The sequence below is a fragment of the Triticum urartu genome, chromosome 6A (assembly GCF_056163025.1).
Source record: "Triticum urartu cultivar PI428250 chromosome 6A, HENAU_Tu73, whole genome shotgun sequence".
Taxonomy (NCBI): Eukaryota; Viridiplantae; Streptophyta; class Magnoliopsida; order Poales; family Poaceae; genus Triticum; species Triticum urartu.
Window position 1 is genome coordinate 184,044,283 of NC_141878.1, and position 27,673 is coordinate 184,071,955.

The window sequence follows — 27,673 nt, forward strand, 5'->3', positions numbered from 1 at the left end:
ACATCAAGCGTCTCTTCAACTCCATTCGTGAAAATGTTCAAGATGGAGACATAGAGATTTGTAAAGTACATACGGACATGAATGTAGCAGATCCGTTGACTAAACCTCTCCCTAGAGCAAAACATGATCAACACCAGAATTCCATGGGTGTTCGATTCATCACAATGTAACTAGATTATTGACTCTAGTGCAAGTGGGAGACTGTTGGAAATATGCCCTAGAGGCAATAATAAAAGCATTATTATTATATTTCCTTGTTCATGATAATTGTCTTTATTCATGCTATAATTGTGTTATCCGGAAATCGTAATACATGTGTGAATAACAGACACCAACATGTCCCTAGTAAGCCTCTAGTTGACTAGCTCGTTGATCAACAGATAGTCATGGTTTCCTGACTATGGACATTGGATGTCATTGATAACGAGATCACATCATTAGGAGAATGATGTGATGGACAAGACCCAATCCTAAACATAGCATAAGATCATATAGTTCGTTTGCTAGAGTTTTTCCAATGTCAAGTATCTTTTCCTTAGACCATGAGATCGTGTAACTCCCGGATACCGTAGGAGTGCTTTGGGTATACCAAACGTCACAACGTAACTGGGTGACTATAAAGGTAGACTACGGGTATCTCCGAAAGTGTCTGTTGGGTTGACATGGATCAAGACTGGGATTTGTCACTCCGTATGACGGAGAGGTATCACTGGGCCCACTCGGTAATGCATCATCATAATGAGCTCAAAGTGACCAAGTGTATGGTCACGGGATCATGCATTGCGGTACGAGTAAAGTGACTTGCCGGTAACGAGATTGAACGAGGTATTGGGATACCGACGATCGAATCTCGGGCAAGTAACATATCGATTGACAAAGGGAATTGCATACGGGGTTGATTGAATCCTCGACATCGTGGTTCATCCGATGAGATCATCGTGGAGCATGTGGGAGCCAACATGGGTATCCAGATCCCGCTGTTGGTTATTGACCGGAGAGTCGTCTCGGTCATGTCTGCTTGTCTCCCGAACCCGTAGGGTCTACACACTTAAGGTTCGATGACGCTAGGGTTGTGAAGATATGTATATGCAGTAACCCGAATGTTGTTCGGAGTCCCGGATGAGATCCCGGACGTCACGAGGAGTTCCGGAATGGTCCGGAGGTAAAGAATTATATATAGGAAGTGCTGTTTCGGCCATCGGGACAAGTTTCGGGGTCGCCGGTATTGTACCGGGACCACCGAAAGGGTCCCGGGGGTCCACCGGGTGGGGCCACCTATCCCGGAGGGCCCCATGGGCTGAAGTGGGAGGGAACCCAGCCCATAGTGGGCTGGGGCGCCAACCCCCCTAGGGCCCATGCGGCTAGGGTTGAGGGGAAACCCTAAAGGGGGCGCCCCCTTGCTTGGGGGGCAAGCCCCCCACCCTAGGCCGCCGCCCCCCTAGTAGATTCCATCTACTAGGGCCGGCGCCCCCCCTAGCACCCCTATATATAGTGGGGGAGAGGAGGGACTTCATACCCCAGCCCCTGGCGCCTCCCTCTCTCCCCGTTACGTCTCTCCCTCGTAGTATAGGCGAAACCCTGCTACTGTGACGCCCTGCATCCACCACCACGCCGTCGTGCTGCTAGATCTTCGTCAACCTCTCCTTCCCCCTTGCTGGATCGAGAAGGAGGAGACGTCTCCCGTCCCGTACGTGTGTTGAACGCGGAGGTGCCGTCCGTTCGGCGCTTGGTCATCGGTGATTTGGATCACGTCGTGTTCGACTACATCATCACCGTTCTTTGAACGCTTCCGTGCGCGATCTACAAAGGTATGTAGATGCATCCGATGACTCGTTTCTAGATGAACTCCTAGATGGATCTTGGTGAAACGAGTAGGAAATTTTTTGTTTTCTGCAACGTTCCCCAACAGCTTGAAATATTAACTTCAACTCCTGGAACATCTCATATGCTCCATGACGTTCAAAACGTCGCTGAAGTCCCGATTCTAAGCCGTAAAGCATGGCACACTGAACTATCGAGTAGTCATCCGCTTTGCTCTGCCAGACGTTCATAACATCTGGTGTTGCTCCAGCAGCAGGCCTGGCACCCAGCGGTGCTTCCAGGACGTAATTCTTCTGTGCAGCAATGAGGATAATCCTCAGGTTACGTACCCAGTCCGTGTAATTTCTACCATCATCTTTCAACTTTGCTTTCTCACGGAACGCATTAAAATTCAATGGAACAACAGCACGGGCCATCTATCTACAATCAAACATACATAAGCAAGATACTATCAGGTACTAAGTTCATGATAAATTTAAGTTCAATTAGTCAAATTACTTAAAGAACTCCCACTTAGACAGACATCCCTGTAATCCTCTAAGTGATCACGTGATCCAAATCAACTAAACCATAACCGATCATCACGTGATATGGAGTAGTTTTCAATGGTGAACATCGTTATGTTGATCATATCTACTATATGATTCATGCTCGACCTTTCGGTCTCCGTGTTCCGAGGCCATATCTGCATATGCTAGGCTCGTCAAGTATAACCCGAGTATTCTGCGTGTGCAAAACTGGCTTGCACCCGTTGTAGATGGACGTAGAGCTTATCACACCCGATCATCACGTGGTGTCTGGGCACGACGAACTTTGGCAACGGTGCATACTCAGGGAGAACACTTCTTGATAATTTAGTGAGAGATCATCTTATAATGCTACCGTCAATCAAAGCAAGATAAGATGCATAAAAAGATAAACATCACATGCAATCAATATAAGGTAATATGATATGGCCATCATCATCTTGTGCTTGTGATCTCCATCTCCGAAGCATCGTCGTGATCACCATCGTCACTGGCGTGACACCTTGATCTCCATCGTAGCGTCGTTGTCGTCTCGCCAAGTTTGTGCTTCCACGACTATCGCTACCGTTTAGTGATAAAGTAAAGCATTACATCGCGATTGCATTGCATACAATAAAGCGACAACCATATGGCTCCTGCCGGTTGCCGATAACTCGGTTACAAAACATGATCATCTCATACAATAAAATTCAGCATCATGTCTTGACCATATCACATCACAACATGCCCTGCAAAAACAAGTTAGACGTCCTCTACTTGGTTGTTGCAAGTTTTACTTGGCTGCTACGGGCTTAAGCAAGAACCAATCTTACCTACGCATCAAAACCACAACGATAGTTTGTCAATTTGACTCCGTTTTAACCTTCGCAAGGACCGGGCGTAGCCACACTTGGTTCAACTAAAGTTGGAGAGACTGTCGCCCGCAAGCCACCTATGTGCAAAGCACGTCGGGAGAACCGGTCTCGCGTAAGCGTACGCGTAATGTCGGTCTGGGTCATCTCGTCCAACAATACCGCCGAACCAAAGTATGACATGCTGGTAGGCAGTATGACTTATATCGAACACAACTTACTTGTGTTCTACTCGTGCATATAACATCAACATATAAAACCTAGGCTCGGATGCCACTGTTGGGTTTCGTAGTAATTTCAAAAAAATTCCTACGCACACGCAAGATCATGTGATGCATAGCAACGAGAAGGGGGAGTGTGATCTACATACCTAGTAGATCGACAACGGAAGCGTTTGATTGATGTAGTCGTACGTCTTCACAATCCGACCGATCAAGCACCGAAACTACGGCACCTTCGAGTTCTAGCACACGTTCAGCTCGATGACGATCCTCGGACTCCGATCCAGCAAAGTGTCGGGAAAGAGTTCCGTCAGCACGACGGCATGGTGACGTTCTTGATGTACTACTGTAGCAGGGCTTCGCCTAAACTCCGCTACAATATTATCGAGGGCTATGGTGGAAGGGGGCACCGCACACGGCTAAGGAATAGATCACGTGGATCAACTTGTGTGTTTCTGGGGTGCCCCTGCCTCCGTATATAAAGGACTAAATGGGGGAGGCTGGCCGGCCATGAGGGGCGCGCCAGGAGAGTCCTACTCCCTCTGGGAGTAGGATTCCCCCCCCCCAATCCTAGTTGGAATAGGACTCGCGGAGGGGGGAAAAGAGAGAGGGGGGCCGGCCCCCTCTCCTTGTCCAATTCGGACCAAGGGAGGGGAGGGGCGCGCGACCCACTATGGGCTGCGTCTTCTCTTTTCCACTAAGGCCCAATAAGGCCCATCTAGCTCCCCGGGGGGTTCCGGTAACCTCCCGGTACTCCGGTAAAATCCCGATTTCACCCGGAACACTTCCGATATCCAAACATAGGCTTCCAATATATCAATCTTTATGTCTCGACCATTTCGAGACTCCTCGTCATGTCCGTGATCACATCCGGGACTCCGAACAACCTTCGGTACATCAAAATGCATAAACTCATAATATAACTATCATCGTAACCTTAAGCGTGCGGACCCTACGGGTTCGAGAACAATGTAGACATGACCGAGACACGTCTCCGGTCAATAACCAATAGCGGGACCTGGATGCCCATATTGGCTCCTACATATTCTACGAAGATCTTTATCGGTCAGACCGCATAACAACATACGTCGTTCCCTTTGTCATCGGTATGTTACTTGCCCGAGATTCGATCGTCGGTATTCCAATACCTAGTTCAACCTCGTTGTTGGCAAGTCTCTTTACTCGTTCTGTAATACATCATCCCGCAACTAACTCATTAGTCGCAATGCTTGCAAGGCTTAGTGATGTGCATTACTGAGAGGGCCCAGAGATACCTCTCCGACAATCGGAGTGACAAAACCTAATCTCGAAATACGCCAACCCAACATGTACCTTTGGAGACACCTGTAGCACTCCTTTATAATCACCCAGTTACGTTGTGACGTTTGGTAGCACCCAAAGTGTTCCTCCGATAAACGGGAGTTGCATGATCTCATAGTTATAGGAACATGTATAAGTCATGAAGAAAGCAATAGCAACATACTAAACGATCGGGTGCTAAGCTAATGGAATGGGTCATGTCAATCAGATCATTCACTTAATGATGTGATCCCGTTAATCAAATAACAACTCATTGTTCATGGTTAGGAAACATAACCATCTTCGATTAACGAGCTATTCAAGTAGAGGCATACTAGTGACACTTTGTTTGTCTATGTATTCACACATGTATTATGTTTCCGGTTAATACAATTCTAGCATGAATAATAAACATTTATCATGATATAAGGAAATAAATAATAACTTTATTATTGCCTCTAGGGCATATTTCCTTCAGTCTTCCCAACCGTACGTGTGTTGAACGCGGAGGTGCCGTCCGTTCGGCGCTAGGTCATCGGTGATTTGGATCACGACGAGTACGACTCCATCAACCCCGTTCTCTTGAACGCTTCCGCGCGTGATCTACAAGGGTATGTAGATGCACTCCCCTCTCCCTCGCTGCTAGATGACTCCATAGATTGATCTTGGTGATGCGTAGAAAATTTTAAAATTCTGCTACGTTCCCCAACACCTCTGAAGCGCGCAGGGAAGCCAAGATGCTGAAGAAGATCCATTAAGTAGTCCCATCTCACGGAATCAAAGGCCTTCTTGATATCAAGCTTGAAAAGCAACATAGATGTCTTGCTTCGATGCAGCCTTCGGGCGAGGTTGCGGACATAGGTGAAGTTGTCGTGGATGCTTCACTTCTTGATAAAAGCACTTTGGGCTGACGACACGAGGTCGTTCATGTGGATGGAAAGGCGAGTTGCCATCATCTTAGCCAAGAGCTTTGCCACGACATGCATTAGACTTATCGGTCTAAAGTCAGAAATATCCTCAGCGCCATCTTTCTTGGGGATTAAAGCGATGTTGGCTGAATTTAGCCAATGTAAATTGGTGGCATGAAGATTGGAGAAATGGTTGATAGCAGCCATGACATCGACCTTGATAACATCCCAACATGCCTTGGAGAACGCACCCGTGAACCCATCCGGCCCCGACGCCTTATCGCATGGCGAATCAAAGACGGCCTTCCTAGCCTCATCCATGGTGAACGGAGCCCCAATGTCACTAAGATCACAATCTGGAATGGGGATACAATCCCAATTAAAGTCCTTATGCCTTCTGGGTTCTTTCTTGATGACGGAGGAGAAGTGATTGTGGATAATATCCTTCTTGCGGTTGTGGTCGGTCACCCACCCCGCATTGTGCTTGAGGCGGTGGATAAAATTTTTCCTTCGCCGATGGTTGATTCAGAGGTGCAAATACTTAGTGTTTGCGTCCCCCTCTTTAATGTTTGTTATTCTAGAGATCTGCCGCTTCCGAGCTTTTTCAAGCACCGGCAAGCCAACCACCCTCCTATTTAGCCTCTTCCTAAGTTCAATCTCCTGCGGGCTCAGAGACCTTGACTCTTGCGCGATATCGAGGCGAAGGATGACCTCCAAGGCCATATGAACTTGAACCTTCATGTTGGAGAAGAGGGACTTGCTCCATGCCTTCAGTCTGACACTAGTTTTCTTGAGTTTGTGATGTAGGATATGGTACGGCTCAACATGGTTGTGTCCTTCATTCCACGTATCTTGGACAGTTGTCAAGAAGCCTGGCATCTTGATCCAGAAATTTTCAAAGTGGAAGCATTTAGAGCGCTTCGGACCATTCGCGTTTGTAAGCAGAAGAGGGCAGTGGTCAGAGAGCTAGGATGATAAGGCATGCAGTATGTGGGAGCCGAACTCCAAGTCCCAATCTTCATTGCAAAAAAGCTATCAAGCTTGCTTAAAGTGGGTTCACTCTGCCCATTACTCCAAGTGAATCTCTTGTTCTAGAGATGAATCTCTTTAAGCTCACATGAGTTGAGAGCGTTTCGAAACCTGACAATGCGGCTCCGATCAACATTTGTACGGTTCTTATCTCTCGCCCGGTAAATTTGGTTGAAGTCTCTCGTGACCAGCCACATGGTGCCCGGTGGTGGGTTTTCGGCGATAAGCTCAGCGAAGAAGGCATCCTTAAGGTTACTTCCGGTCGGCCCATAGACAGTGGTCAGCTTGAAGGCGGTGGGAGTTGGGCTTTGGGGGTACAGAGTAACCGTTGCTGAAAGGGTGAATGACCAGAATTGGATGTTGGACAGATGTACCACATCATCGTCCCAAAGCAGGAGGATGCCACCGCGCCTACCGTCAGCCGGACGCTGGGCGAAACTCTTAAGCCTTTGGCCACCAATATGTGCTACAGTGAAAGCATCAACCGAATCCATCTTGGACTCCTGAAGGCAAACAATGTGACAAGGAGTAGAGGCAATGGTCTCATGAACAGTAGTGCGGCGGTCAGGACAGTTCAGGCCTCGAACATTCTAGTTCAGGATCGTGAGGTTGTGGTTGCGGTCTATCATTTGGAAACCAGTTATACAACTATGTTCGCGGCACAACAACAACAACTGGAAGGAACGGCGACAAGGATCAGGAGCAGCAACCACTGATGGGTTTCGTAGTAATTTCAAAATTTTCCTACGCACACGCAAGATCATGGTGATGCATAGCAACGAGAGGGGAGAGTGTTGTCTACGTACCCACGTAGACCGACTGCGGAAGCGTTGACGCAACATAGAGGAAGTAGTCGTACGTCTTCCCGATCCGACCGATCCAAGCACCGTTACTCCGGCACCTCCGAGTTCTTAGCACACGTACAGCTCGATGACGATCCCCGGGCTCCGATCCAGCAAAGCATCGGGGAGGAGTTCCGTCAGCACGACGGCGTGGTGACGATATTGATGTTCTACCGTCGCAGGGCTTCGCCTAAGCACCGCTACAATATAATCGAGGTGGAATATGGTGGCAGGGGGCACCGCACACGGCTAAGGAACGATCTCAAGGATCAACTTGTGTGTCTAGAGGTGCCCCTGCCTCCGTATATAAAGGAGCCAAGGGGGAGGGGGCCGCCGGCCAGGAGGAGGGCGCAGGAGGAGTCCTACTCCTACCGGGAGTAGGACTCCCCCCCAATCCTAGTTGGACTAGGATTCCCCGAGGGGGAAAGAGAGAGAGGGGGGCCGACCACCTCTCCTAGTCCTAATAGGACTAGGGGAGGGGGGAGGCGCGCGGCCACCTTGGGCTGCCCCTTTCTCCTTTCCACTAAAGCCCATTAAGGCCCATATGGCTCCCGGGGGGTTCCGGTAACCTCCCGGTACTCCGGTAAAATCCCGATTTCACCCGGAACACTTCCGATGTCCAAATATAGGCTTCCAATATATCAATCTTTATATCTCGACCATTTCGAGACTCCTCGTCATGTCCGTGATCACATCCGGGACTCCGAACTAACTTCGGTACATCAAAATGCATAAACTCATAATAACTGTCATCGTAACGTTAAGCGTGCGGACCCTACGGTTCGAGAACAATGTAGACATGACCGAGACACGTCTCCGGTCAATAACCAATAGTGGGACCTGGATGCCCATATTGGCTCCTACATATTCTACGAAGATCTTTATCGGTCAGACCGCATAACAACATACGTTGTTCCCTTTGTCATCGGTATGTTACTTGCCCGAGATTCGATCGTCGGTATCCAATACCTAGTTCAATCTCGTTACCGGCAAGTCTCTTTACTTGTTCTGTAATACATCATCCCGCAACTAACTCATTAGTTGCAATGCTTGCAAGGCTTAAGTGATGTGCATTACCGAGAGGGCCCAGAGATACCTCTCCGACAATCGGAGTGACAAATCCTATTCTCGAAATACGCCAACCCAACATCCACCATTGGAGACACCTGTAGAGCACCTTTATAATCACCCAGTTACGTTGTGACGTTTGGTAGCACACAAAGTGTTCCTCCGGCAAACGGGAGTTGCATAATCTCATAGTCATAGGAACATGTATAAGTCATGAAGAAAGCAATAGCAACATACTAAACGATCGGGTGCTAAGCTAATGGAATGGGTCATGTCAATCAGATCATTCACCTAATGATGTGATCCCATTAATCAAATGACAACTCATGTCTATGGTTAGGAAACATAACCATCTTTGATCAACGAGCTAGTCAACTAGAGGCATACTAGTAACACTCTGTTTGTCTATGTATTCACACATGTATTATGTTTCCGGTTAATACAATTCTAGCATGAATAATAAACATTTATCATGAAATAAGGAAATAAATAATAACTTTATTATTGCCTCTAGGGCGTATTTCCTTCAGTCTCCCACTTGCACTAGAGTCAATAATCTAGATCACATCACCATGTGATTAACATCGATAGTTCACATCATCATGTGATTAACACCCATAGTTCACATCGCCATGTGACCAACACCCAAAGGGTTTACTAGATTCAGTAATCTAGTTCACATCGCTATGTGATTAACACCCAAAGAGTACTAAGGTGTGATCATGTTTTGCTTGTGAGAGAATCTTAGTCAACGGGTATGCCACATTCAGATCCGCATGTATTTTGCAAATTTCTATGTCAACAATGCTCTGCATGGAGCTACTCTAGCTAATTTCTCCCACTTTCAATATGTATCTAGACCGAGACTTAGAGTCATCTAGATTAGTGTCAAAACTTGCATCGGCGTAACCCTTTACGACGAACCTTTTTTCACTTCCATAATTGAGAAACATATCCTTATTCCACTAAGGATAATTTTGACCGCTGTCCAGTGATCTACTCCTAGATCACTATCGCACTCCCTTGCCAAACTCAGTGGTAGGGCATACAATAGATCTGGTATACAGCATGGCATACTTTATAGAACCTATGACTAAGGCATAGGGAATGACATTCATTCTCTTTCTATCTTCTGTCGTGGTCGGGCTTTGAGTCTTACTCAATTTCACACCTTGTAACATAGGCAAGAAACTCTTTCTTTGACTGTTCCATTTTGAACTACTTCAAAATCTTGTCAAGGTATGTATTTATTGAAAAAAAACTTATCAAGCGTCTTGATCTATCTCTATAGATCTTGATGCTCAATATGTAAGCAACTTCACCGAGGTCTTTCTTTGAAAAACTCCTTTCAAACACTCCTTTATGCTTTGCAAAATAATTCTACATTATTTCCGATCAACAATATGTCATTCACATATACTTATCAGAAATGCTGTAGTGCTCCCACTCACTTTCTTATAAATACAGGCTTCATTGCAAGTCTATATAAAACTATATGCTTTGATCATCTTATCAAAGCGTATATTCCAACTCCGATATGCTTACACCAGTCCATAGATGGATCGCTGGAGTTTGCACATTTTGTTAACACCTTTAGGATTGACAAAAACTTCTGGTTGCATCATATACAACTCTTCTTTAAGAAATCCATTAAGGATTGCAGCTTTGTTATCCATTTGCCAGATTTCATAAAATGCGGCAATTGCTAACATGATTCGGACAGATTTAAGCATAGATACGAGTGAGAAACTCTCATCGTAGTCAACACCTTGAACTTGTCGAAAACATTTTGTGACAATTCTAGCTTTGTAGATAGTAACACTACTATCAGCGTCCGTCTTCCTCTTGAAGATCCATTTATTTTCTATGGCTTGCCGATCATCGGGCAAGTCAACCAAAGTCCATACTTTGTTCTCATACATGGATCCCATCTCAGATTTCATGGCCTCAAGCCATTTTGCGGAATCTGGGCTCATCATCGCTTCCTCATAGTTCGTAGGTTCGTCATGGTCTAGTAACATAACTTCCAGAACAAGATTACCGTACCACTCTGGTGTGGATCTCACTCTGGTTTACCTACGAGATTCGGTAGTAACTTGATCTGAAGTTACATGATCATCATCATTAGCTTCCTCACTAATTGGTGTAGTAGTCACAGGAACAGATTTCTGTGATGAACTACTTTCCAATAAGGGAGAAGGTACAATTACCTTATCAAGTTCTACTTTCCTCCCACTCACTTCTTTCCAGAGAAACTCCTTCTCTAGAAAGGATCCATTCTTAGCAACGAATGTCTTGCCTTCGGATCTGTGACAGAAGGTGTACCCAACTGTCTCCTTTGGGTATCCTATGAAGACATATTTCTCCGATTTGAGTTTGAGCTTATCGAGATGAAACTTTTTCACATAAGCATCACAACTCCAAACTTTAAGAAACGACAGCTTAGGTTTCTTGCCAAACCATAGTTCACACGGTGTCGTCTCAACGGATTTAGATGGTGCCCTATTTAACATGAATGCACCTGTCTCTAATGCATAACCCCAAAATGATAGTGGTAGATCGGTAAGAGACATCATAGATCGCACTATATCTAATAAAGTACGGTTATGACATTCGGACACACCATTACACTATGGTGTTCCAGGTGGCGTGAGTAGTGAAACTATTTCACATTGTTTTAATTGAAGTCCAAACTCGTAACTCAAATATTTTACCTCTGCGATCATATCGTAGAAACTTTTATTTTCTTGTCACGATGATTTTCCACTTCACTCTGAAATTCTTTGAACTGTTCAAATGTTTCAGACTTATGTTTCATCAAGTAGATATCCCCATATCTGCTCAAATCATCTGTGAAGGTCAGAAAATAATGATACCTGCTGCAAGCCTTAATATTCATCGGACCACATACATCAGTATGTATGGTTTCCAACAAATCTGTTGCTTGCTTCATTGTTCCGGAGAACGGCGTTTTAGTCATCTTGCCCATAAGGCATGGTTCGCAAGCATCAAGTGATTCATAATCAAGTGATTTCAAAAGCCCATCAGCATGGATTTTCTTCATGCGCTTTACACCAATATGACCTAAACGGCAGTGCCACAAATAAGTTGCACTATCATTATTAACTTTGCATCTTTTGGTTTCAATATTATGAATATGAGTATCACTACGATCGAGATCCAATGAACTTGTTTCATTGGGTGTATGACCATCGAAGGTTTTATTCATGTAAACAGAACAACAATTATTCTCTGACTTTAATGAATAACCGTATTGCAATAAACATGATCAAATCATATTCATGCTCAACGCAAAAACCAAATAACACTTATTTAGGTTCAACACTAATCCCGAAAGTATAGGGGAGTGTGCGATGATGATCATATCAATCTTGGAACTACTTCCAACACACATCGTCACTTCACCCTTAACTAGTCTCTGTTTATTCTGCAACTCCTGTTTCGAGTTACTAATCTTAGCAACTGAACTAGTATCAAATACTGAGGGGTTGCTATAAACACTAGTAAAGTACACATCAATAACATGTATATCAAATATACTTATGTTCACTTTGCCATCCTTCTTATCCGCCAATCACTTGGGGTAGTTCCGCTTCCAGTGACCAGTCCTTTTGCAGTAGAAGCACTTAGTCTCAGGCTTAGGACCCGACTTGGGCTTCTTCACTTGAGCAGCAACTTGCTTGCTGTTCTTCTTGAAGTTCCCCTTCTTCCCTCTGCCCTTTTCTTGAAACTAGTGGTCTTGTCTACCATCAACACTTGATGTTTTTCTCGATTTCTACCTTCGTCAATTTCCGCATTACGAAGAGCTTGGGAATCGTTTCAGTTATCCCTTGCATATCATAGTTCATCACGAAGTTCTACTAACTTGGTGATGGTGACTAGATAATTCTGTCAATCACTATCTTATCTGGAAGATTAACTTCCACTTGATTCAAACGATTGTAGTACTCAGACAATCTGGGCACATGCTCACTAGTTGAGCGATTCTCCTCCATCTTTTAGCTATAGAACTTGTTGGAGACTTCATATCTCTCAACTCGGGTATTTGCTTGAAATATTAACTTCAACTCCTGGAACATATCATATGCTCCATGACGTTCAAAACGTCTTTGAAGTCCCGATTCTAAGCCATTAAGCATGGTGCACTAAAGTATCAAGTAGTCATCATATTGAGCTAGCCAAACGTTCATAACGTCTGCATCTGCTCCTGCAATAGGTCTGTCACCTAGCGGTGCATCAAGGACATAATTCTTCTGTGCAGCAATGAGGATAAACCTCAGATCACGGATCCAATCCACATCATTGCTACTAACATCTTTCAACACAATTTTCTCAAGGAACATATCAAAATAAACACAGGGAAGCAACAACGTGAGCTATTGATCTACAACATAATTTGCAAAATACTACCAGGACTAAGTTCATGATAAGTTTAAGTTCAATTAATCAAATTACTTAAGAACTCCCACTTAGATAGACATCCCTCTAATCCTCTAAGTGATCACGTGATCCAAATCAACTAAACCATAACCGATCATCACGTGAGATGGAGTAGTTTTCAATGGTGAACATTGTTATGTTGATCATATCTACTATATGATTCACGCTCGACCTTTCGGTCTCCGTGTTCCGAGGCCATATCTGCATATGCTAGGCTCTTCAAGTTTAACCTGAGTGTTCTGCGTGTGCAAAAACTGGCTTGCACCCGTTGTAGATGGACGTAGAGCTTATCACACCCGATCATCACGTGGTGTCTGGGCACGACAAACTTTGGCAACGGTGCATACTCAGGGAGAACACTTCTTGATAATTTAGTGAGAGATCATCTTATAATGCTACCATCAATCAAAGCAAGATAAGATGCATGAAAGGATAAACATCACATGCAATCAATATAAGTGATATGATATGGCCATCATCATCTTGTGCTTGTGATCTCCATCTCCGAAGCACCGTCATGATCACCATCGTCACCGGCATGACACCTTGATATCCATCATAGCATCGTTGTCGTCTCGCCAATCTTATGCTTCCACGACTATCGCTACCGCTTAGTGATAAAGTAAAGCATTACATCGCGATTGCATTGCATACAATAAAGCGACAACCATATGGCTCCTGCCAGTTGCCGATAACTCGGTTACAAAACATGATCATCTCATACAATAAAATTCATCATCATGCCTTGACCATATCACATCACAACATGCCCTGCAAAAACAAGTTAGACGTCCTCTACTTTGTTGTTGCAAGTTTTACGTGGCTGCTACGGGCTTAAGCAAGAACCAATCTCACCTACGCATCAAAACCACAACGATAGTTTGTCAAATAGACTCCGTTTTAACCTTCGCAAGGACCGGGCATAGCCATACTCGGTTCAACTAAAGTTGGAGAGACAGTCGCCCGCAAGCCACCTATGTGCAAAGCACGTCGGGGGAACCGGTCTCGCGTAAGCGTACGCGTAATGTTAGTCCGGGTCGTCTCGTCCAACAATACCGCTGAACCAAAGTATGACATGCTGGTAGGCAGTATGACTTATATCGCCCACAACTCACTTGTGTTCTACTCGTGCATATAACATCAAACCATAAAACCAGGCTCGGATGCCACTGATGGGTTTCGTAGTAATTTCAAAATTTTCCTACGCACACGCAAGATCATGGTGATGCATAGCAACGAGAGGGGAGAGTGTTGTCTACGTACCCACGCAGACCGACCGCGGAAGCGTTGACGCAACGTAGAGGAAGTAGTCGTACGTCTTCCCGATTCGACCGATCCAAGCACCGTTACTCCGGCACCTCCGAGTTCTTAGCACACGTACAGCTCGATGACGATCCCCGGGCTCCGATCCAGCAAAGCGTCGGGGAGGAGTTCCGTCAGCACGACGGCATGGTGACGATATTGATGTTCTACCGTCGCAGGGCTTCGCCTAAGCACCGCTACAATATAATCGAGGTGGAATATGGTGGCAGGGGGCACCGCACACGGCTAAGGAACGATCTCAAGGATCAACTTGTGTGTCTGGAGGTGCCCCCTGCCTCCGTATATAAAGGAGCCAAGGGGGAGGGGGCCGCCGGCCAGGAGGAGGGCGCAGGAGGAGTCCTACTCCTACCGGGAGTAGGACTCCCCCCCAATCCTAGTTGGACTAGGATTCCCCGAGGGGGAAAGAGAGAGAGGGGGGCCGGCCACCTCTCCTAGTCCTAATAGGACTAGGGGAGGGGGGAGGCGCGCGGCCACCTTGGGCTGCCCCTTTCTCCTTTCCACTAAAGCCCATTAAGGCCCATATGGCTCCCGGGGGGTTCCGGTAACCTTCCGGTACTCCGGTAAAATCCCGATTTCACCCGGAACACTTCCGATGTCCAAATATAGGCTTCCAATATATCAATCTTTATATCTCGACCATTTCGAGACTCCTCGTCATGTCCGTGATCACATCCGGGACTCCGAACTAACTTCGGTACATCAAAATGCATAAACTCATAATAACTGTCATCGTAACGTTAAGCATGCGGACCCTACGGTTCGAGAACAATGTAGACATGACCGAGACACGTCTCCGGTCAATAACCAATAGCGGGTCCTGGATGCCCATATTGGCTCCTACATATTCTACGAAGATCTTTATCGGTCAGACCGCATAACAACATACGTTGTTCCCTTTGTCATCGGTATGTTACTTGCCCGAGATTCGATCGTCGGTATCCAATACCTAGTTCAATCTCGTTACCGGCAAGTCTCTTTACTTGTTCTGTAATACATCATCCCGCAACTAACTCATTAGTTGCAATGCTTGCAAGGCTTAAGTGATGTGCATTACCGAGAGGGCCCAGAGATACCTCTCCGACAATCGGAGTGACAAATCCTATTCTCGAAATACGCCAACCCAACATCCACCATTGGAGACACCTGTAGAGCACCTTTATAATCACCCAGTTACGTTGTGACGTTTGGTAGCACACAAAGTGTTCCTCCGACAAACGGGAGTTGCATAATCTCATAGTCATAGGAACATGTATAAGTCATGAAGAAAGCAATAGCAACATACTAAACGATCGGGTGCTAAGCTAATGGAATGGGTCATGTCAATCAGATCATTCACCTAATGATGTGATCCCATTAATCAAATGACAACTCATGTCTATGGTTAGGAAACATAACCATCTTTGATCAACGAGCTAGTCAACTAGAGGCATACTAGTAACACTCTGTTTGTCTATGTATTCACACATGTATTATGTTTCCGGTTAATACAATTCTAGCATGAATAATAAACATTTATCATGAAATAAGGAAATAAATAATAACTTTATTATTGCCTCTAGGGCATATTTCCTTCAACCACATCTTAGTCTGCCTCGCTAGGGCCCCTAGAAGCTGCAGCCACATACAGCAGCAGCAAACCGGCGTACAAGAACTACTAAAAACCAGCCTTGCCAAGGCAACATGTAGCTGCAACAGGCTGCAGGTACAAACATGCATCTCTTCTCTAAAGATAATCAGGATGTCTAACATAATAAAGAAGCTACATCTCAGCATCACTAAGTAGCAGAAGATCAGGTCGCAGTAGCTGCTTCCTCAGAGCCTAGGTCCGGGCCTCCCTCTCCACCATGCTCGATCAAGGCGTTCTCCACCGCCGACATCAGGTCGCAGTCCAGGTTGAACAGAGCTTGTAATGCCGCAATGGTGATGTCAGGGAGACGACCATTGAACAGTTGCACAAATTTGCTGATGGCCGCCTCGGTTAGTTGCTCGCCCTCATCCATAATGCCCATGCGCTGGCAGAGAAGCCGCTCAGCAAGGGCCGCGATGGGCAGCCTCTGGTTCTTGGCACGGATCATCGGGCTGTGACGACCAAGGTTGAAGTTCGTGACGCCAGCCAAAGTCTTGCGCCTCGCAGTAGGAGGCCGTGGAGGCGTCGAGGTTGGCGGTGAGGGAAGCAATGCCGGCCTGGAGGGAACGAAGATGGGAGTGGCATCATCATCAGTGGCTTCATTGTCAGGAACCTCTTGTGTAGCAACCTCCAGGACCAACTGAGGCAGATCAGCAGCAGGCTGCTTTGGAGTGGCCAACACAAGGCTTGGCCCCAGAGAGGACGCCGAGTCCAGGACCATCTCAGGGGTGCAAGGCACTCCTGAGCTCACCGGTGTGTGCACATGCATGGATTGAAGCGGAGCCACATCGATGTTGAGGGATGGCTGCACAGGAGTATGCACGAAGCAAGGGGCAGCCCGGCGCAGCCAATCGACAACAGCGGAGGGAGTCTTGATCTGGATGACATCGCAGGATGTGGTTCGAGGCGACGGCGGTGGCGAGCGTCCACGATCATCCGCTGAGGCCCGTCGGCTTGGGCGATCCAATGAGCAGGCACGGCGCCTTCCATCTCGCCCTCGGTCGCGGTCATCCCTCCCACGACCGTGATCACCGCTGCGGTCGCCGCGGCACTCTTCATCCGCCCGCCGCTCAGGGACTCGGGAGCGGCTGCGTAAAAGGCCCCTCCAGGAAGAGGAGCGATGACGATCATTGTCGCGGCCTCTTCTATCATCTCTGCGGGGGCGGTCCTCGTCATCACGACGTCGTGGTGGCGGCTCCAGCCGGTCCCTAGGCCTCTCCTCCCCATCGACCCCCCCATAAATCCAGGTGAAATGATCCGTGCTAGGGCGGCGAGGCACTTGGCCATTTGCATCCGGCGTGTAATCCTCCAGCCGGTTCAGATGGACGATGGCACGACGCCGAAACCCACAATGGCCGATGGCAGCGGACGGGGCACCTCCAGGTCCAGTGGGAACCCGCGGCGCGAAAGTGACGTGTTGGACCTTGGGGGTGGATGACGGGTTGTCAGACCACGCCCACAGCCTCAGGCAGGAGGCATCTTCGCGACGAAGCGTGGCGATGTAACATAGGTAGATACTGTAACATAATAAATGTTATGCTACTATGTGTCATGCATGGTAATAAATTAGTCCAACTATGATACTAATCTATGTTATTATGCACTATGGATGTAGTATCATACACTAGTATATGATACTCCTCACCATGACCAGCCTTATGTCTGATAATATTTTCATGAGAGAAACTATTAAGTCACTTCTCACGTGTATTTCAATGAGTTCCTCGCTGACCTAAAATTTTTTTGAGTTCCTCGCTGGAAACAATAGACGCATGTGACGGTGGACGACGGGTGGAGAAGCGCGCGATGCGTGGGCACATGACCGACCCAGGATCCGCTCAGCCGTGCCGCGCGTTGAAAGAGGAGACGGCAACGGTGCCTGCCCCATCACGCAAACCGACCCCGCCGTACACTTGGAAGCTGGAATCCCTTCCAAAAAGACCGAGTTGACTGTCTGTCTCATCACGCCCAGCGCAAGGATCCAGCACCGATTCTACACACCAGAGGGTTCAGAGTTCAGACCAGGATCACGAGCTCTCCTCGCTACAAGAGAAACAACAACAATAACATTGCTTAATCGTTCTTGGAATCAATCGTTTCACATGATTAGGACCGGCTACCAAAGCTCCCAACTCCCCTGTAAACCATCGTGCGTATACTACGTGTTCATGCACTGTACTGCGATCCTTCAAGAGAATGCTAGTCACCGCTACTCCTGTACGCATCAACGACTCGACGTCCGCCACACCACACACAGAGAGTGATTAATCAACGGGTTTCCTGTTACGTGTTCCTCGGGGCACCGGCCGTATTATATACTCCATCGCCATCGGAACCATGACCAAGCTCCAAGCCACGCACGCATGCATGGGGCTCTGCGATCGGCATGCATGCCGTCGCCTTGGTTGCTGAATCCGGAGGAGAAAAAGAGAGAAAGAAAACACCCTCCTCCCTCGGAGAGCGTCTGCGGTTCACGACATGTCCTTGGGACGCCGCAGCTTGACAAATGACAACTTGACAAGGGACAGACTTTCGCCCGCGCCCAATACAAAAACACAGGTCCGTACCACCTGGAACTACTACAAGTAATACTAGTAGAGTGAGTGGCAGCCTAGCGGAACAATCAACTTTGACCAATCGTGTGCACGCCGCAACTCCGATCTCGCCTTCCCCTATTCCTAGCTTGCTTAGCTATAAAACTAGCCCCGTCGTTTCAGCCTTGCTTTCTCCGTTCCTCAGACTCGTCAGATTTCAGAGTTCGGTAGCGCGGTTGTTGCCATGAGCTGCGCGAGCCTGCTGCTCCTGCTCTGCGTCCTCCTCCTCCTTGCCGCCATCGGCCCCTTCGCCGCCGCTGCACGCAGAGGTAAGAAAATCTTTACGGCGACCAGAGCAAGGTTCTGTGTCCATTCTGTCCGGCCCTGACATTGCTCTCTCTTTCCAGAACCAGCAATGGCGGCCACCGGCGACGAAGCAGATGGCGCTCAGGCCAAGCTGGCCAGGATGGAAATGGCTCTCGCAGACGGCCAGGAGGAGAGGGTGATCGTGAGGAAGCAGGAGAGTACAGACTCTGACAGTTTCACCACCACAAAGTTTTCTTCGAATGCCAAGAATCGGTTCGACGGCCGGGTGCCCTTCACCGCCGATTACCACACCGTACGCAGGCACCCGCCCTCGCACAACTAGGCGGAGCTCAGCTCAGTGTACGTACTACTACTACTGGCTAGCTAAGCTGGTTGGTTGCCTGGAAATACAGTTAAATTAGCTTATAGAGTAACAGTAACTACTAGGCTGTATAACATTTTCTCATCCTCTCTGTTCTCTCTATTCTTTGGCCCTTCTACGTAGTACCACTAGTATGCCACTCGTCTCCCTTGTGGCTTGTCAGCTATGGATTTGCTGACGTTTTGTTAGTACTGGCCACGTCCTAGTAATGATATCCTATACTACTACTGCATTTGCTGTTTTTTCTTTTCTTACAGTGTACCATATAAGCTGTTCTTACAGTGTACCGCATAAGCTGTTAATTAACTATATGTACCTTTTTGTATGCATTACTAATTGGTAAGGGTACGTTGTCCTCACAAGAAAGTAATGCTTTTGTTTGCCGTTCCAGCTGCAATGCAAACCCACGTTTAGGGCAACCCGTAAATTTTCTCCCGCATCCGTCCGTGAAAGAGGAATCAATCCACGGACACGGATGCAAGAGGCCGTCATTCAACCGTAACCGCATACATTTCAAACCGCATTTTAACTAACCGGAAAAAATTCAAACAAACCGGCCGATATTTATCAAAGTTCGGATAGAAAATAGCATAAATCATCCATACATACCATGGAAATTAAGTCTAGTACAATAGTGTCTCTAATTCGACTAGATCCTGAATGTCCAACAAGTTTTTTATGAACGGGTCATGTCCTTCCACACATACTCCCCTTTCAGCTTCATCCAACAGCGTGTGCACGTAATGGCGTAAATGGTCTATCCTGTGATACACCACCGCATCACATGCAGGCTACATATAATGTGTAGACCAACCTTGAGTGAATGTATCAATCAACAAGTTGAGCAATATGAAGTAAAACTTACGATCTCGGGCTGACGAACCACGTCACAAAACTTGGTGACGCTGATCTGGATAACGTGCCAGCGTACGAAAACGACCTCACGTTGCGTGGTTGAATGATGTACATGTCATAAGGCGCAATGTGCTTTCGTGTGTGAAACTTCATGCACTTGTTCCCAGAAGGCCCCCCCTCTGCTCCTGCGTACGAAACCCGCGGGTACTACCAACACGCATCGCAGAACAACTCATCCTCCATGGTCGAGTAGCTCACCATCCTTCGTACTCTAAAAAACGACATAGTATTTGAAAGGAAGCTCAATGGCATTTGACCAAACACCTGTCGAGCATGGTATCCGCCATAGAGGTCGTCGACAAGGGGGCGGAGTGTACGTGGGTACAAACGACTCCAGGGTGGACAGCTCTGTCGAGCAGGCGCGTCGGTGCTAGTTCCGGACATCCGGCAATGCCTCTGTGGCGGCTGGAGACGTACAGCAGCCTCGGCGGAGGTGGAGGGTGCGGATGCAAAGCAAGGGGAAGAAGGCGCGAAGTGGAAGGAAATAAAACCGGGAGGAGGGATTGAGTAGGTCGGGGGTGTCGGAGTCCTACGTTTCGGTTGTCCGGACTCCCGCAGACCTCCCATAACTTTGTCTCCAATTTGCGGGAGAAAAAGCGTCCGGACCATCCCGCGGACCGATACAGAACCGCGTTGGATGGCTTCCACGGTTCAGACGGATGCAGACGGTTTACGGATCCACCTTGAAAATGCCCTTATTCAGAACCCTTCAGAGTCCGGGCGGAAAACAAACCAGGTTCAACTTAGGAAGTCTAGGGTGTGCTTGATTTGGGAACTAAATGCAATGGCATGTCATGGTTTCATTTGAGCAGTTTCATTCTTGTGTTCGGTTCTGAGTCGAAAAGAATCTGATTCAACTTACCTCTTCCATAGGAATTTTGTGAGATCACCTCATAAATTGAATAAATATAACTCATTGCACTTGGACAATATATTATTCGAATTGAAGTGGCTGCAACTGCTCGACAAGTATCGGCGCTGATTTTTTTCTTTATTTTTATTTTCCATCCGCCTAGGCATAGTTGTTAGTTATATATGCACTCTAACTATTCGAGGCCTGATGTATGCTCATAGTGTTTTGTTTTTTCTTGATGCTTCATTACGAGTCAATAAAGCGTTTTTTTTTTCAGAAAATGAAGTTCTCCCAAAGATTGGATAATACATTTATTTATAGTACTGAACTGAATCACAGACGGCTCTTAAGGATTCCCATGTTCAACGACAATAAAGTTATGAAGTGTTGTAAATCTTCGCATGGGCAAACCAGAGCTACTATCATGCTTCAGTTACATTCTCCAGCAATGACTGCTTCCAATGTTGAAAATCATGACTGCTTCCAATGTATTGCAACGAGTCAATCAAGACTCTTAAGTACCTGGTAATCAAAAAACTAACTAGGGCCCCTAAAGAAAACCTAACTAGGGCATATTACTAATCTTCTCCGCCATCGGCAGCAGCATGCGACGAGAAATTCCCTGCAACGTCTAGGGCAAGTTTACGCAGACATTAGTTCCAAGCAAAGCGTCGTCGAGTCAAATGAAAGCGGGAACATAGATGTGGGAGATAATCTTCCACTTGATCAAACCAGCTAGGCAGGTGATTGCTTACAGATTTGGTTGATGCCCACGTCGCAGCTCTGAACGTACTCGTCCATCGGCGCAGCACAGAGGTGGTCCTCGATGAGGCCGTCGACGGAGACGAGGTCGTTGACGAGGGTCACCACTATCTGCAGCTTCTTCACCCCGTATTCGACCGGGGCCAGCCTGGCTGCATGTCGATAGATGGTCGATTTTAGAACCCGATCAATCAAATCGGCATATACAGTACATATAGATAAGTAAATATATGGTGCTGAATGTAAGACGCCTAATTCAGAGCTATTGTTGTTTGGAGGAAGAGATCGTATATATTTTGAGAAAGAAATCAACATACAGGCACCCCAGGTCAAGCCTTCCATGTTGACGCTTCGTACGGCTTCCTCCAGCTTGCCCATGTCGGTTTCATCGCCCCATGGCTTCACGTCCAGCAAAAACGACGACTTTGCTGCTGCCGCCATCGAGATCAATTCGGCTGCCGAGAGTTTTAATTTGGTCGAGCGCGGTTTCAGGGGGAGCGAGGCGACTAACCGGATTGGGGCGTGACCAGACTAATTAGGCGCATTAAGTAGGCGGTGCTGGAGGGGCGCCCCGTCGATCCGTGTAGGTCTCCAACTCGAATCCACGCACAAGATCCACCGTACGTACGTGCGTGGTGGGTTGAAGGTCAAGATTCTGGAAAATTCTTCTGGAATCTGCTTTCCTTGGAATCTGTCGTCGAATTCTTTTCTGAGATTCTGCTAGTAAATAGGCAATTTTTTTGACTAATTTAATCCATAAATAAATGACTAGCATGGTATTGATAGAGTTAACGATATACTGATACTGATCTAAACAAACACGTACCACGTAAACAGTAGACATATCTACATATAATGCTAGGCGGCAGCAGTGGCGTCCTCGACGGCCTTCTTGTCGGCGTCAGACTGAGACATGATGATGATGAAGTCGACGCGGACGTAGAGGAAGTAGCAGATCGGAGGCGAGCAGTGGCATGGTTGCTTCCCAAAAACGTATTCGCCCCTCTCCCAAAAACGTGGTCGTGACGAGACGTGGCGAGGCCGCGGCGGAGAAGGAGTGCGCAAGAGCCTCTTCTATTCTCAAGCTCCAATAGCATGTAGAGAAATCCTTATAAAGAGGTCCAACTTCTTCTCCACTAGTGGGGTGGGACTAAACTTCCCACTACATCTAGTGCCATATAACCCATATGGGCCCTTAGAGTTTTTTCTGAAACTGTTAGATGGGCCTAAAGCCCTCCCCATATTTCAATAATCCCCCACCAGATCTCGAGGGTCCATTGTGTCCTCTGTTTCAATTACTGTTTCGATATACCAGTGTTTCAGAGAAGACCTGTTAATGTTGAACTTCACCCAGAGCAAGCAACTACACTCCTTCAAACTGAATAATGAACTAAGCCTTGAATTGTCAGTTTAGGGTAAAGAAGCTTCACCACATGTCTTACTAGTACTAGGCTATCGAAGGCTGACCCCTCGGGTGGCGCATACAAGTCACACTCCTGGCCGATCCATGAGCTTACTAGAGATCACCCCAATCTCATAGACTGTGACTAGAAGTCGGGCTCATATAGGTGTGTTGCTCCAAAGATCGCTTTGTAGGATAACATTTTGCTTACGTAAGCTTTGGAACACATTAAGACAATAGTCATCCTTCCATACATTATTGAGAGTATTGCATCTCCAACGGAGTGGGTTAGTATAGTTACTCTTCTCAGTTCACCACTGACTTGTTTTCCCAGGTCCTACTTCACGGGATCTTCGATCACATAGGTTGGGTTACCACCATGGCAACTCATGTGGGTCTCATACCCATCTCCCTCGATGCACTATCTATCACAATACGTGATAGCCCTTTTGTAAAGGGATCTGCCAGATTCTTAGCCGTATGGACATACTCCAACGCTATCACTCTGGAGTTTCTTAATTTTCTGTCAGCTTTTAATCTCATTCTTATGTGTTTGTTGGACTTCATGTTATCCTTTGAACTCTTCACCTTAGTGATGACAGTCTGATTGTCACAGTTCATAAGGATAGCCGAAACCGGTTTATCAACCAATGACAAGTCCATCAAAAGATCTCGAAGCCATCCTGCTTCGACACCAGATGTGTCTAATGTTGTTAATTCTGCTTCCATTGTCGATCTCGTTAAGATCGTTTGCTTGCAAGACTTTCAGGAAACAACGCCACCTCCAAAAGTAAACATATACCCAGTTGTGGCTTTCATCTCATCAGCATCAGAGATCCAATTCGCATCACTATACCCTTCAAGTACCGACGGGTATCCGGTATAGTGAGTATTTTTCAAATAGCGCGTAACTCTTTCAACAGCATGCCAATGTACATCACCCGGTTTGGAAACAAACCAGCTCAGTTTGCTCACAGCAAACACGATGTCAGGCCTCGTTGTGCTCTCTAGGTCACTAGTGAAACAATAATTTATTAGTATCTCAGTTGATCTTTAGCCGTGCTCTCGAACTTTCGAATCAACAAGCTAGGATCATATGGTGTTTGAGATGGTGTGCAGTCCGAATATCAAAAATGACTCAACACCTTCTCAACATAATGGGATTGCATAAGTGTGACCCCACCCTCATTATCTCTCAGTAGCTTGATGTTCAAGATAACATCAGCCACACCAAGGTCCTTCATCTCAAAGTTCTGAGATAGAAACGACTTGACCTCCTCAATGGCTTTGAGGTTTGTTCCGAATATCAATATGTCATCAACATACAAGCACAATATAACTCCTTCGCCCCCACCATGGCTGTTGGGAAACGTAGCAAGCAATTTCAAAAAAATTTCTACGCTCACGCAATATCTATCTAGGAGATGCATATCAACGAGAGGGGGAGAATGTGTATACGTACCCTCATAGACCGAAAGTGGAAGCGTTTGACAACGCGGTTGATGTAGTTGAACTTCTTCTCGTTCCGACCGATCAAGCACCGAACATACGACTCCTCCGAGTTCTGCACACATTCAACTCGATGATGTCCCTAGAACTCTTGATCCAGCAAAGTGTTGAGGAAGTAGATGAGTTCCGTCAGCACGACAACGTGGTGACGGTGATGGTGATGTGATCCGCGTAGGGCTTCGCCTAAGCACTACGAGAATATGACCGAGGGTGTAATCTGTGGAGGGAGCCGCACACGACTAACACATGTTGATCTGTGTTCTAGGCTCCTCCCCCCTCATATATATAGGTGGGAGGGAGAGGGAGCAGCCAAGGGGGCGCCCCAAGTTGGAGGAATCCTACTTGGGGGCCTTGTCCAATTCGGCCCCCCTACCATGTTTTTCGGAGGGGAAATGAAGGAGGAGGGAGGAGGGAAGGAAGGGGGAGGCCGAATCCCTCCCCTTCCTTCTCTCTTCCCCCCTTTCCTTTCTCCTCTGGTGTAGCCCATATGGGGGGCGCGACACCCCCTAATGGCTGCTGCATTTCCCCTCTTGGCCCATTAGGCCCATATCTTGGCCGAGGGTGCCCAGAACCCCTTTTTGGTGACCCGATATGTACCCAGTACCTCCGGAACACTTTCGGTGTCCGAATACCATCGTCCTATATATCAATCTTTACCTCTCGACCATTTCGGTACTCCTCGTCATGTATGTGATCTCATTCGGGACTCCAAACAACATTCGGTCACCAAAACAGATAACTCATATAATACAAAATCGTCATCGAACGTTAAGCGTGCGGACCCTACAGGTAGGGGTGGATTAACGAGCAGCTCAGCTCGTTAAGCTCGTGCTCGTTAAGGCTCGGCTCGTTAAGCTCGTTAAGATGAACGAGTAGGAAACCCTGCTTGGCTCAGCTCGTTAAGCTCGTGAGCGCTTGCGAGCGCTCGGTAACAGATTATAATGGGTTACAATATACATGATGAATGTGTAGGTGTGGTTTTCAAGATGAAATATGGTGACTACAAAAAGAACTGAAGTAGTTTGTTGCCTCATATGTCAATTAGATTAAATAGATGGGCTGAGGTGCTACAAAAAGTTTGTCATGTAAGATGAAAATATGTGTTGTGTTGTTACTAACGAGCTTAACGAGCTACTCGTGAAACTCGTTAGCTTGCTCGTTAAGCATAACAAGCTGAAATCAATGATTGGCTCTGTTCATCAAGAAGCGAGCTACGAGTTTAACGATCCGAACTATCGAGCGCTCACTAAGCTCGCGAGCTACGAGCTTTTGGTCCAGCCCTACCTACGGGACTATGTAGACATGACCGAGACACCTCTCCGGTCAATAACCAATAGCGGAACCTGGATGCTCATATTGCCTCCTACATATGAAAGTGCAACTATCCCTAGGTGGTTTTGGTAATTCACAACAACATATAGCTCATTGAGCTAATGCTATTCCAAGATGATCATTTCAGGAAAGCTCAATGATTGGCATGGCATGGATGGTGAAAGTGGAACCCTCAAAATGCTAAGGACAAAGGATTGGCTCTAGCTCATATGCTCAAGACTCTTCATTTTACATTTTAGTGGTCCAAGATCACATTGAGTCCATAGGAAAAGCCAATACTATCAAGGAGGGATGAGGTGTTGCTTAATGAGCCTCTTGCTTCATGTGCTTAATGATATGCTCCAAAATCCTCAGCTACTTTCCCATATCCACATTTGACCTAAACCCAAAGCCAAACTCGGCCCTACCGATTCTTTCAACCCGGCGCCACCGAGTTTCACTTGTCATAGCCATTGCCAAACCCTAAGCAAATCGGTTCTACCGATAGGGATCTCGGTCTCACCGAGATGGGATTGCAATTTCTCTGTTTCCTTTTTGTAACTTTTTGGTCTCACCGAAAGAGCGGATCGGTCCCACCGAGATTGCAATGTAAACTCACTGTTTCCTTTTCGTAACATTTCGATCTCACCGAGAAGAGCGAATCGGTCCCATCGAGTTTGCTTGACCAACCCTCTGGTTAGCTTATTACCAAATCGGTCTCACCGAGTTTGTGTAATCGGTCTCACCAAGATTACGTTATGCCCTAACCCTAACCATATCGGTCCTACCGAGTTGCATGTCAGTCCCACCGAAAATCTCTAACGGTCACTTGGTTTACTATTTCGGTCCGACCGAGTTTGTTGATTCGGTCCCACCGAGATTGGTAAATTGTGTGTAACGGTTGGATTTTGTGTGGAGGCTATATATACCCCTCCACCTCCTCTTCACTCGTGGAGAGAGCCATCAGAACACATCTACACTTCCAACTCATATGTTCTGAGAGAGAACCACCTACTCATGTGTTGAGGCCAAGATATGCCATTCCACATCTACACTTCCAACTCATATGTTCTGAGAGAGAACCACCTACTCATGTGTTGAGGCCAAGATATTCCATTCCTACCACATGAATCTTGATCTCTAGCCTTCCCCAAGTTGCTTTCCACTCAAATCTTCTTTCCACCAAATCCAAATCCTGTGAGAGAGAATTGAGTGTTGGGGGGACTATCATTTGAAGCACAAGAGCAAGGAGTTCATCATCAACGCACCATTTGTTACTTCTTGGAGAGTGGTGTCTCCTAGATTGGCTAGGTGTCACTTGGGAGCCTCCGACAAGATTGTGGAGTTGAACCAAGGAGTTTGTAAGGGCAAGGAGATCGCCTACTTCATGAAGATCTACCGCTAGTGAGGCAAGTCCTTCGTGGGCGATGGCCATGGTGGGATAGACAAGGTTGCTTCTTCGTGGACCCTTCGTGGGTGGAGCCCTCTGTGGACTCGCGCAACCATTACCCTTCGTAGGTTGAAGTCTCCATCAACGTGGATGTAGGATAGCACCACCTATCCGAACCACGGGAAAAACATCCGTGTCTCCAATTGCGTTTGAATTCTCCAAACCCTTCCCTTTACATTCTTGCAAGTTGCATGCTTTACTTTCCGCTGCCAATATACTCTTTGCATGCTTGCTTGAATTGTGTGATGATTGCTTGACTTGTCCTAAAATAG

General features: G+C 46.8%; 3 protein-coding genes across 3 annotated transcripts; 1 reads left to right on the plus strand and 2 right to left on the minus strand.

Annotated features, from left to right (window-relative positions):
- Positions 1-16,140: 16,140 nt before the first annotated feature.
- Positions 16,141-18,125, minus strand: LOC147964676 (uncharacterized). The gene is made up of 2 exons (XM_087530102.1): positions 18,091-18,125; positions 16,141-17,494 (listed from the first exon to the last, which is right to left on the minus strand). Exons 1-2 carry the CDS (start codon positions 18,123-18,125, stop codon positions 16,141-16,143), a joined length of 1,389 nt encoding a protein of 462 aa, XP_087386228.1.
- A 482-nt stretch (positions 18,126-18,607) lies between these two features.
- On the plus strand, positions 18,608-19,514 carry RGF3 (root meristem growth factor). The gene is made up of 2 exons (XM_048681612.2): positions 18,608-18,840; positions 18,919-19,514. Exons 1-2 carry the CDS (start codon positions 18,756-18,758, stop codon positions 19,158-19,160), a joined length of 327 nt encoding a protein of 108 aa, XP_048537569.1. The 5' UTR covers positions 18,608-18,755; the 3' UTR covers positions 19,161-19,514.
- Positions 19,515-21,302: 1,788 nt separating this feature from the next.
- On the minus strand, positions 21,303-22,230 carry LOC125516677 (elongation factor 1-beta-like). The gene is made up of 3 exons (XM_048682027.2): positions 22,047-22,230; positions 21,723-21,881; positions 21,303-21,598 (listed from the first exon to the last, which is right to left on the minus strand). The coding sequence occupies exons 1-3, from the start codon at positions 22,168-22,170 to the stop codon at positions 21,546-21,548; spliced, it is 336 nt and encodes a 111-aa protein (XP_048537984.2). The 5' UTR covers positions 22,171-22,230; the 3' UTR covers positions 21,303-21,545.
- Between the last annotated feature and the right edge of the window lie 5,443 nt (positions 22,231-27,673).

Bases quoted from the DNA above. Each gene is read 5' to 3' on its own strand.
- LOC147964676 (XM_087530102.1), bottom strand. From the start codon at position 18,125: ATGGTTTACAGGGGAGTTGGGAGCTTTGGTAGCCG. The intron at 17,495-18,090 runs GTCCTAATCATG...ATTATGTTACAG, and splicing joins GTTGGGAGCTTTGGTAGCCG to TATCTACCTATGTTACATCG.
- RGF3 (XM_048681612.2), top strand. From the start codon at position 18,756: ATGAGCTGCGCGAGCCTGCTGCTCCTGCTCTGCGTCCTCCTCCTCCTT. The intron at 18,841-18,918 runs GTAAGAAAATCT...CTCTCTTTCCAG, and splicing joins CGCCGCCGCTGCACGCAGAG to AACCAGCAATGGCGGCCACC.
- LOC125516677 (XM_048682027.2), bottom strand. From the start codon at position 22,170: ATGGCGGCAGCAGCAAAGTCGTCGTTTTTGCTGGACGTGAAGCCATGG. The intron at 21,882-22,046 runs GTATGTTGATTT...ATCGACATGCAG, and splicing joins AGGCTTGACCTGGGGTGCCT to CCAGGCTGGCCCCGGTCGAA. The intron at 21,599-21,722 runs GTAAGCAATCAC...AACTTGCCCTAG, and splicing joins CGTGGGCATCAACCAAATCT to ACGTTGCAGGGAATTTCTCG.